General features: G+C 37.8%; 1 protein-coding gene across 1 annotated transcript in view; it reads right to left on the bottom strand.

The window, feature by feature from the left end:
* Positions 1-10160, bottom strand: part of diaph2 (diaphanous-related formin 2) — a 351346-nt gene extending 341186 nt beyond the window's left edge. Inside the window, exons 1-2 of the mRNA XM_029442178.1 lie at positions 10124-10160; positions 9082-9471 (exon numbers count right to left, since the gene is read on the bottom strand). Of these exons, the coding sequence (XP_029298038.1) occupies positions 9082-9165 (84 nt within the window). The 5' untranslated portion in view covers positions 9166-9471; positions 10124-10160. The remainder of the gene's footprint in view (positions 1-9081; positions 9472-10123) is intronic.
* Positions 10161-12633: the final 2473 nt, after the last annotated feature.

Raw genomic sequence — 12633 nt, 5'->3', positions numbered from 1 at the left:
ACAACGTTTTTTGGTCATCACGCAACATTTTATTTCATTTTATTGAGGTCACAACTGACCTTGACCACCAAAGTCTAATCGGTTCATTCTTGGGTCCACGTGGTCGTTTGTGCCAAATTTGAAGAAATTCCCTCAAGGCGTTCCTGAGATATCACGCTCATGAGAATGTGACAGACGCACATATGTACTGTGAAATGGACAAACCGAAAACATAATGACTCCAGCCAAGGCTGTCAGTGGCACAGAGGTATATAAAAAAAAAAAAATGTTAAACCTATATCAGCATGAACAGGGGTCTAGATAATTCAGATTGTGATTCTGACATAAAAAATGTAATATGACATCCTGTTCATTTCCAATGCAGCACTTACTTTAGTAGCTCATCTTTTATGTGCAATTGTATGACAACAAAACTAAAACGTGGAGGAGTACACTACAGGAAAAGCCCACAACACAGGAGACGTTTTTGTTGCATGGAAAACTTGGTTTGCCAGTTTGACACAGCTTATAAACATGACAGCAGCCTAAAGCAAACACATGCAACATCTAGTAGTCAGCAGAAAAAAAAGGGAAGTGGTGATAAATAAATAAAAAAAACAGCTTACCATAATTCAAAGGAAGAATTGTCAAATTGACAAAAAAAAGAGCATACTTGAGTACTTGCTTGAATACATTAAAAGGGTAAAAGAAATGACTACAAGTGAATCTGATACCCAATCACAGTGCATGTGCAGTCTATAGGAGTGGTACATGTCTGTAGCCATTACCAAATCACAGATGAGATACACATTTAAGATGGAAAAGATTGAAAAAATATTATCTCTTGTTCTAAATTTCAATAAACAAGAGCCTCTAAATGTAGGCTGTTTCTCCTAAACCTTTCAATAGGGTGCACCAGAGCGCTTACTAAAAAAAAGGTGCCTATCTGTATGTAGCTACAGATTTTATGTTAAGACGGAAACAAAAAAGCAGTTTTTATACTGAACTGAGCTCCACCAAACAGTGGAAGGAAAACCTGTAGTTACATTAGAGACTAATGTTTTCTAGCCATAGCCATAAAAATTGAAATGACATATTTATCGTCGTGTAATCAGATAGGATGTACAGCATTGCCAATATCATGCTCACTTTTGGGGAGTGGCGTCAGACAGCACCAAATACCAACCAAGTAACGAAATAAATCAATCAATTAGTCTACACTAATCTTGTTACAAAGTCCTCTCATTGGCTGTCTTTGTAAAATCAGATAGGTAGTGCACTACAGCCTATGCTGCTACAAAAGATTTATGGAAGCATGAAAGTAACATTTATCCTTCTTGAGAAAATCTATCAAATGAATCTTTATGTTTGAACCGTGAGTGGGGAAAGAGGCCTACAAACATACTAAGACCCCATTATCACCAGGCATTTCATGTGACATATATCTAACTACAGTTGGAGACCCTTTATCTATAAAGAATATACAGTATTTACTATTAAAAATGACTTCAGCAGCCAGGTAGAAATGTAAATACCCTCTCCCAGTGTTTTTTCTCACACTATGCAAATAATTCTTCCAGAACGTTAAATGACAAATAACATCTGTTTCATTTGCACTACAACCTTGAGTCTCATCTTTATTCAAACGTTGGTAGATTTGCTCATCTCTCCAGCTCTAGGCCCTGTTCAAAGAAAGTGCTTCTCATGAGTTGTCTGAATAGCTTTGCAAAGTAAAATACTCAACAGGTCTTTTAACATCAGTTCTGTTGTCAGCAAATCGAGATATTTCAGTAAACAGATAGTTAGTAAAGAGAAATGGAAGTAAAACTGAGAGAGATTTAAGTATAGAACTAATTCTGAGTGCTAAAGTTGCACACAGGGAACATAGTGTTGTAACTGTAGGCATTGCCACAAACACATGCAGTATATGTCACAGTCAAGCTAACACACAAGCCACAAGAGACAGAGCCTCTTATGCCGGCACAGACACATCTATCATACACATGCACCATAATGGCACACTTGTACTTTCTGCAAACTGGTTTAGGAACAGCTTAATCAAGCCAGAAGTTATTCTCCAAAACAAATAAATTAAGTCTTGACAGATTCAGTGTTGATGTGTGTTCTTTAACACAGTATTGACTTTCACTTGTTTCATTCCAATAAGTTCCAACAACATTTCAGAACATGTCATGAATTGGAAAAAGAAAGGAATACACAATAAAGAATGCAGTAGATTTCTGAGAGCCTAGGTGCCTTTAAAAGGGCATGAGTCTGTGGTAGCCTTATTATTTCAGGAGAGCGCTGGTACTGTTTACAGTTTCCTAAAACAGCAACTATTGAAAAGGGGAAGCACACAAAAGCCAGTAAGTAGAGCTAAGATTTGAATGGCACCACAGTGGATGGCCTGACCATGTGACTGCAGACTAGCACAGCGCTGCCCTCAGGTTATTGCCGTTTCTGTTGAAAGCAAATTTGTAGCACTGTAATCTTGAGGGTTGGCAGGATAAGCAGCTATTACAAAAGTCGAGGTTAGTAAGAAAAGCTTGTAAATGTAACTGCATTAAGATCTTCATGACATCACAAGGAAATGTCATTTATATTTACAGACTATTGTTTTATAAAGATATCTAGCAAAGACTATTATAACTGCAACCACTTTATGATGTCACAATTACTATTTGAAATTATTTAAACTACGATTTCAAATGAAGCTTTTATTGTGTGTTGTTCATATCTATTAAACCAGTCTTTTCCCCAAATTGCTGACGTGCAAAATAGTGTTTGCTAATGATATATAATAAGCGTGCTAGCAAGTGAAATTCCAGGGATATAACCATTACTAAATTGTGAGTCTTTTACGATAAGATGACTCATGATATTCCTGTATCAAGCCTTTTTCATTAGACATGTACCAGGCAGTTCATCTTCTCTGTGAGCCAGTAAGTCATGCTAATGCACTGACCTCTTTTCAGTGTCCCACATTACATGAACAGGTTTATTCAACAAATCCATTTTTATAACTGAATGATTCAATTTTCCAGTTCAGATGCACTATAAGCTTGCTTTACATCTCCATATAGTCTACTGCCTATACTAAGAAGACCTGCATCTAAGCACATTATTCTGTGTCACAGTTACGTACCGTATGTCACAGCAAATGTCACATATTTCGCAGCTGTCAACGATTATTTCTTTTTTAAGTGTAAATACAGCTGTCAAATTACACACTGATGAATAGTAAATTAAAGCATGACAGTGACGACAAACACCTCTTCTCATCAACTAGGGAAAGCTCTCCCACCGCAATCCTTCAATGTCATACTTAAGAGCTGGGAATCCCCTTCATCCTGGCCTACTTCAGACTCTGCAGTTGCTCAGTCAAAACACAGACAACCATCATCAAATTACTGTATGCAACTATGACCAAACTCAAAGTTGATTCTTTATCGTTAGAGAAAACTTGAATGCATGATGCTCAAGTATCCCATTCATAAGTCTTAGATCCAACCCACTGATGTACATGAATAGGGCTCATCTCAGAGGGGAACATTAGAGCAATGTGACTGAAGCATTCTTCACCACTTCCTCTCTCCCACTTCCTGAATGCCATTAAAAAACGCTCACATGTGGTCCGTTTCCTGCCGTTTTCTCACACGCCTTCCTGGTATTCACTCAATAATACATAATACAAAAGCGAAAAAATTCAAAGCAGCACATAGAAGAAAAAAAATAAGACTTCATGTCAAAAAATTAATTCTGACAAGCTGACAACCTGTACTAACCACATGCTTACATCACCTAAAATGATTCCCGAGGCTTTCCTAAAGCTTGTGTATCAAAGCGTCAAAGGCTTCAAATGTCACAGCTTCCAACAGCAATGTCAGAGTGAGCCGGCACAAAGGTTTACTACTTCCAAATTTGGGCTCTTGCCTAATATGTAGCAGAGCTGAGTGATAACAGTGAGTGAATCATAATATCTCTTTAGATGTGGTAAAACATGAATTGACCTATTTATTTGATGTCCATCACAGTGTACATTATTAAAGCAAAGTCACACTGGAACTGTCATTTTCAGCTGTCATTCACCTATTTCAGAAATTCTTTAAAAGAAAAATCAACAAAATTGTAAATGGTGCCTTGTAAAAATAAAATTTAATCCATGATATGATTAAACTAACAAACAACAAATGATAAATAACTTTATATTACCCAAACACACTTGAAGCAACTGAGTATCTATTCAATTTCTCGGTAGCTTACAAAAAGAAAAGTAATGTATTCCTTTCCACTAAGCTCTCCCATGTTCAGGGTCTGTCATTACAGATGCCACTGCTGAACTGTCCATTCATTACTGAAGCCTTAATTACTTTAATGGCCAACTAAATGACAAGCGTGATTACAATCATTAAATCCCAATTTAATTATTAAGGTTTAATTACAAATTGCAAACACTCTCAAATAAAACCGGACAGAAAATGATGGACATGTGCCAATGTTGAGACAATGCCAGCTTCTCCTTCTGCTTATTTTTGTTTAGGCAATTTGTAAAGGCCCTTTGCACGCGATGTTAGAAAGCACTCCATTTTACCAATAGCACAGAACACATTAACTTAATGTAACTACTAGGTCAAGTCAATTTACTGTTACTGGAAATTAGCATAACGAAGTTACAACACTTTGAAAAGTATCAACACTGGATGACATAGACGTGAGGGTCAAATGTTTTAATTTAGCCTTAATTAACACCAGCTGTGTTCAGTTTTAGATATACTGAGGACATGACAGGACATATTAGCTTCGCGTGTGCTGCTTAAACTAGCGTATTACCTTTAGCTGTCAACAAAACAATTCAACGTTTTAGAGTTGTTGAAATGGTAGCGGTTACTAACCTCTCAAACGTCTTTGTAGGCGTAAGGATGTAGGTCATTTTAGGTGGTTAGACAAAGACGTATAACACATTGTGTCGGTAATAATGCCGTATAATCATCTTATAGACCCATGCCTTGAAGCCGAAGTATTTCCACAAAGCTTTACCGTTACCTTCCTGGTTGTAGCTAGCTCAAACCAGGCCGGCTAACGTTAACGGTAATTAGCTGCACCTGGCTTGAACCTGGGACTACAAACTGCCAATAATGTAACACTGACTTGTTAAGTAAAGTGAGAATTGGTACGTCTCAATTTACTGTATTTTAATGTATTGCAAACATTTCTTTTTTTGATAACACTGGGTACAAACAACATTAATTTTAATAATTTATGATTATTTATTTTCCATATCTGCAAAAAACGATCTTTTCATATGAACAGTATGTTAATTTATAATAACAAAAAAGTACACTCCCTTAGGTGTCACGTTTTTTTATAATATACTTTATTTAAACGTTTCTGATTTCATTTTTTTTTACCTCACAAGGTCACAAACAATGATCTTAAACAACTCGCTAATTGTGATACGCATGTTCATGCAGACCTAATTTACGAAAGGTGCTGTGAATCTATTCCACCTATTTGCAGTAAATGTGTGAAATACTGGCGAAAAAGAGTAGAAAGTTGTGCTGAGTTTGCATCTCCCTCCCACTCATACACCAACAAATGACCTTTGAGATACTGATCGCCCTTGTTCCTTTTCTTATAGATAAAAGAAAGCAAAAGCTGACAAGCACAGCCTGTAATAAGAGAGCATGAATCAGTCCCTTAACAGTAACCTTAATGATAACATTACAGGATAAAAATGACCTACCAAAAACAACTGCAGATGTTGAAGACTGGTACTTCTGCTTTGTAGTTATGAATTATGAGTTTACTCATCAAACATTTATTACTTGAAACGGAGCATTATTGTCGAATAGCGATCACAATTCTACCAAACTTGCTGAATTGCAGCTAAAGCCTTTAGCAAATATAATATAATGTGTACCTCTGCATGAAAATCTCTGATGTAATACAAATCTCTGCTCAGTGGATAGTTCATTATTTTATATTACTGCTACTTTACTACAACTGATTCTCTAAAATTACAGCAAAGACGTTTAACATGTATGTCCTTCTTTCATCATATAGTTATTTGGGTTGTGTTAGGTTTGAGACAGAGTATTCTAGTGAAGACGATGATTTTTTAAATCATGTTCACACATAACGGATACATAAGCTATCTTCTTTTACATATATACGGGGACGTAATAAATATCTGTGTTCTACATTCCGATTGTAGGTCTAAAATAAGCTTGTCCCTAAACAGTCTGTGATGTGAAGTCACATAGTTATTATATGGATGCACTGGAATGACGTTTCCCTAATGCTGTTCTGTATGAGGTCATATTTTACTCTGGTATGCAGAGATAATATTTCTCACTTTCTGTCAAACCGGCTCCCATGAATTTCTTTAAAATGACCTCATTCCAGTTGATGTTTTTACAACATCAAGAAAGGGGACATTTTCACAAAGTATAGCTACAGACAACAAGGCATTTTTGAATGATCTCTATCTCTGAACACTGTGGTGTGATTCTCATGTCCTTGGCTGTGTTGTTGAGTATCTACATTCTGGGCCCAAAGCCCAAATGGTACTGCCGTGTGACGTAATCCTGGCCAGTTAAACAAACATACCGCTTTCAGAGTTTCTTCTCTAAAGACTGGTTTGTCTTTGCTGAGACCCAACTGTGCCATATCTATCACTTTGCTTCTTAACCATGTGAATGGTACTGTACTTCTCAAGAGTGTGAAAAGACATTGACAACTTCTACTTCAATCCAACTCATGATAGATATTAACACATCCTTGTGTCTGGATTACATCCACACAACCTACACTGCATGTCGGAATGCAATCCTATAGCCCCATATATGGTGAAAACTGTGAATCGTGAAGTAGAAGTAAATGTTAATGTGTCCAACCATGAGAAAGAACAACACCTTTGTCAGTATGAGAGGAGATAATCATCTGATAACCTCTGCAAATAATGTTGATGAACACTGCAATTGTCCTTTCTAAAAACAGATTCTGAAATACCGTTTCACTGATAAAAACATGCATGTACCTTCAAGCTTGTACATTTCATCTTATTTACACATTGGGGATAAACACAAGAGAACAAATCATGGCTCCACCCAGGGATGAATGATTACTTCCTCCCATAAACTCAGTGTTGAGATTTTTGCAGCTGCCACAGTTCAGGCGTCCGTTGCCTCGGACTGCTCTGCCTGGAGGATTGAGCAACAGGCTTGAGATTGAGAGCCTGGCGCTGACACCACTTTAAGGAACAAAAAGCAGTGATCTCACAAAGACTTTTCACCCGTGATTTGTTGAGTTCTTACGTCATCCAGACTCCCTTGCAAACAATTTTTAAACTTGGGAGGCAGGATATTCAAGATTTGCAGGCTGTTGATTTCTCAAGACAACACCCTTGTGGAAGCTCTGGGAGAACATCTCATTTCAGTCCACTTAGGGATTTCCTGTCTGGCCCTTGCTACAGTATGTTCATACTTTCCCTCACCTTAATTTCAGAACACAACCAGTGATTTAAGTATAAGACTGTTTCCCCAATCTGAAACACAGCAGTGGTACTGTTTTCCTCCTTATGTCACAGTTTTAGGACAACTTCATACTAGAGCAACACCTCCGATGTAAACAACAGAGGTGTTAATGAAGTAATTAACTCTCTAAGGCTACAATCAGTCCAACTTGGCTCATTTGTGACTACAAAAGTAGAAACACTAATCAACAAACCGAGATAGGCACTATTAAAAAGCACTATTAAAAAGACTGCCACTAGTCAATTTTTGGCCGAAGAGAGTTCATCTAGAAAGTTCAGCAGCCAAGTTCTCCATGCTGACAAATGTGGAAAAGCAGAAACGATAATCAACAGCAGCCAAAGTGTTTTGTCTTTCATGGCGGAAAATGACTTTTAACCACTGTTTGCTACGGCTGCTGACAGTGTGTAAGCATGGACATGCACTTAACACAATCAGTAATATAGTTTAGATTTGTAGCTTTACATTCCACTCAAGACAGAGAATATAAGACGCTGGCGACAGTTTACCAAATAAGGCACTTCAGTGTAGGATGCTCTTGGAAGTAAGAGACACTGTTTACACAATTACTGCAACGGTTGTGGTGGCAAGTGCTTGATCCAGACTTTATACACAATCCAAGACAACACCTCCATCACTACCACCAAGACTACCACCAAACCCCCAAGTCTTGATCTCATTTCCGGGCAATGAACAGCATGCAGGAAGAGCTTAATGGAACCACAGCTCCAATGATGCAGACTCAGGGTTTCCCACTTTCTAAATAAACACACTCCTCACTCTACATGAACTATTCTACTAGGTAAAGCCAATAGAGAGGCTATATGACTGCTGATGACATAGTTTGTTATTTAATATGTAATTGATAATTTCCTCCTGTGACTATCATTTACGGTGCTGATATAACAGTTCAGGCTGACTGTTGAAAAGTGTTATCAATCACACACACTCACACAGTTCATAAAGCTACCACAGACCACGCAGATATCATGCTATGCAATGAGTCACCCTGTAACTGAACTTTGACAAACTGTCACATCAAGAAGGCTCTTCGAAGAACTTTCAGGAGATGTATTGATGGGGATAATCACATGATGCACTGAGTGCTTTGAAAAGTAAAGCACTCAGTGTAACACTATCTCTTTTGCTCAACTCTCACAGCTATTAGTCTTTCTGTATTGGGCTACATTAAATAGTGATAACAACACATCAATAACTTTTTGAGACTCATCCTGCACTAAAACAGAGATGTGCTGTATGCAGCATGCTGTTTACTAACTGCACCGAAGTTATGTGTCAACTTGGCTTGGTTTGATTTGACTTCACCATTTTACTGACTGACTTATAACTATTAGAAAGGTTACAAGGTTTGCAATGTGCACAACAAAGCATTTTTTACATGAAGTAAAAATGCACAGTAGTGAAACTTTCTGCAACCATGGAGTCTTGAAACTTTACTTACTTACTAAATTTGAGAGTGAAGTTAACCCTTGCTTGTGGGAATACAGGATGTGACAGTTCACTGCACATTACTTCCATGCAACGACATCAAGCCAGTCAGAACACCTACCAGCTTTTTGTTTTTACCCTCGTCCTCGTTAGACTTCTTTTTAGAGGGTTTATTCGGGTCCTCCCCACCGCTGGCTTGATCCATTTTTCGGCTTTAAGTTAGTTCCCTTCTAGAAATACCTAATGCGACCTCCTCAAAAGTTGGGAAAACTCCACCAGCAGGCTTTTAACAAGACTTGTACAGGAAACCATAAAGGTTAGGTCTTTTCAAAATCCATTCCGTTTAAAAGTGAAGAATAAATTCAAGTTGATCGTTTCCAAATAGTTTCCGAATAGTATCCCACAGTCGAGGAGGGTGCTGGGAGAAGAAGAGGTGTGGTAGGATGTGGTATCCGTCCTGATGTCTCCTCAACTAGGCAGTAAGTCAGATCAAATCGCGGGTAATGGCTTTCTGAAATGAACAGAATAATATGTAAACAATAAAAAATGAGTCTATGACTTGGTTGCCCAAATGTTTGCATTAACACGTGTTTCACTGAGCAGCCTTTTTAGCATGCAGGGTGCAGACACATTCAGTGAAGCCAATATATTGTGATCGATAAAAATCATATAAACAAATATGTAAGAGGTAGCTATAGGGAGCTCGGTTGAATTAAAAAGCAATGTGTTTTTACACTTGCATTTAGAGCCCTGTGTTTGGAAACAGGGCTACACTGTGGGAGAAAGCAAACTTACAACCGTGTAACTTAGCAATAACAAAGTAGTATCCGACAAAAAAAAAGGTTTCAAGGCAACCAGGATGCTCTGACAGTTTCCAACGTACACTGACAATGCCGTTATTTAGCTGACATTACAGCTAATAACAAGAATTAATGAACAATTGTTACAATAGTGGAAAATCAAAACCGTTGTTCTCTCTGATTGGAATACTTTGCAGTACATTTAGCTAGGTTAGCATAATTGTACGACCGTTACCTGCCGAACAATGTTTATTTGAACAGACTCAACAATACACAAGCACATGCAACACTATGTTATAAATTACATAGTGAATATAAATTAAAATGTCAAAGAAAACTCACAAAAACCCATCCAGAGCTTACCTTCGCAACCAAACTTGGATGCCAGGCCCAGGCTGATTCCGCCCACCTGCGTTCCGATTGGCCTGTGAGACACGTCAGGAGTGGGGATTCCAGTTGCTATTGGTCCGATTTGCTGCCAGTCATAAGGTCGGCGTGGCGTCGAAGGGGAGGAGCCTGTTGTGACGGAAGGGTCAATCTGATCTCACAGCAAGCGGATGGGACTCAGTCATTTGTAATAATAGATCTGTTATAATCAGGAGAGAGTGACTGCATATAAAACGCTGGGCGGTAATCCGGGAACACCCTGGGTGTGTGTATGTGTGTGTGTGTCACACACCCTTTCTGTGTCTATGTGTGTGATAATAACAGGTGGTGTTATTGTTACAGAGTTACCCAGTTACATAATAGTGTCCCATCACTTTGGCGTACTGGGTGTGTGTTCTCATAAAGCTTTAGCTTATTTTAGTTTGAATGTGTTATTATTGATATGTTACAATTGATTATTGGTGTTTTTACATTAATGTCATTTAGCTGACACTTATCCAGGGCGACTTACAGTGAACTAACTACAGGGACAGTCCCCGTGGAGCAACTCTGGGTTAAGTGCTTTGCTCAGGGGCACAATGGTGACAGTCCTGTTATTAAACCCACAACCTTCTGGTGTTCTATTTGGAAGCCTAACCACTAGACCACTAGACCACCACCCGTTTTTCTATTGTTTTTTTTTTTAAAGGTTTTTAAACATTGTATGTATGATTTGACTATTGATGGTTTATTTTTTATTTATTTTTATTTTATTGTTTTGTGATTATAAAATTATTATTTGAATGATAACCATAAAATTAGACCTGAATGGGTCTTCCATGGCTAAATACAGGTTGAATGAAAGAAAATTAAAATCCTTGGCTGAACAATGTTCTATCACTGTGTCTGATGGATGTTTCACAAAAGCTTTAATGAAGACATTGAAAGAGAGTGTCAACCAGGTGATAAACAATCAAAAAATACAATTTTGCCCTTTTGCTGGGAAGACAGGGACAGAATGAGTTGTCTACTGCTCATAGAGTATGTGTTCAGTTGTCTGATTGCCCCACAGACACAGGGAAAGTAATCATTTAGCCTTCTTGTGTTCAAATCAATATTCATCAATTACAAATTGTAATAAATGTGTTTACTTTCATCTGATCACCAAGAGATGTCATGACACCCTTCATGTTTGATATCCAAACACATAATGATAATGATGACATTGAAAATATTTATTTGATCCTTCTTCTTGCCTTCCCCCATGCAAACCAACTATTGCAAACTCCGGAAAACATATCAAGCGCTCACATCAAGTGACAATCACACATTGACACTTGCAACATTTCCTTCTCTTTCACAAATCTCACTTCTCCAATCAAAAAAATAAAAACATTAGAACCAAAGTATTACATATGTTAGTTATGGGAACAAACACAATGTTGATCCAACCACAACAGGACCAAACACTCATCACTGCTGGGAGTTTTGCTCTATAAATAAGACTCACATGTCATTCTGTGGCATGTGAGCACCATGTGCAAGCAGCTAACTGTAAATAAGACACTCAACCCCTTTTTGGATCATTTCCCTGATGGCCTGATGAAATTTGCAACCGATGATGGCGCTAGATGACACCACAGTTGTAGACATGTCCTCTGAAACACAAATATCAACCTCATGGTGATGCTACAGGAAAGGAGGGTCGCCAAAGTCATTAGGATTCAACCTCTGGGGAACTTGAATGTCTCTGAAAAAAAATTAATGCCAATACATGTTGTATAGATAATTCACTGTATAAATGAAATATGTATAAGTGAAGTACTAGTGTCAATAAATGAAAAGATCACCAAAGTTATTCACCAGTCACCATGGATATCTGTACTAATAGTTATATTTCACTTAAAAACAGAGTGATACTTCAGCCTGGACAACAATAGGACAATCCATAGAGTCATGCCACTAGTATGGCTAAAAACAGATGATGAAGATGACCTTGTTGCCATATATATATAAACAAATTACAGCCTGTTGGCCTGTAGTGTTATTCCGTGCCATCTTCGACTTGTCAACGCAGGGCCTTTGTGGTGCGAAGGAAGATCAAACCATAGATGGTAAGCACCATGAGAGCAAAAAGGGAAATGGCAGCACAATGCATCGTGTGTCCCACACATGCAAAAAGTTAATTTGAGCTATCATACGGCAACTCGTGTAAATGAACATCCACAAACACATAGAACCAAACAACTCACGCACACACCTACAGCCATAACATTAAATGGAAAATTACTGTTCATGATATAATAAACAATCTCACAGGTCCAATCAAAGATATCCACAGGAGAAATGTTCATATGAAAAAAAGCGTTTTCTTTATCAATAAAATCATACCAGACCATTGGACATGCAAAACAGATGTCAATATGACCTTATGTCAATATGAATTTGTGATACCAGTCAATGATAATTACTATTGTTTTCCTTTCCACACTAGTCACAGTCTAGTA

This window comes from Cottoperca gobio, chromosome 10, assembly GCF_900634415.1.
Source record: "Cottoperca gobio chromosome 10, fCotGob3.1, whole genome shotgun sequence".
Lineage (NCBI taxonomy): Eukaryota > Metazoa > Chordata > Actinopteri > Perciformes > Bovichtidae > Cottoperca > Cottoperca gobio.
The sequence above is the reverse complement of the archived record's forward strand: the minus strand, read 5'-3'. Positions and strand labels throughout refer to the sequence as shown.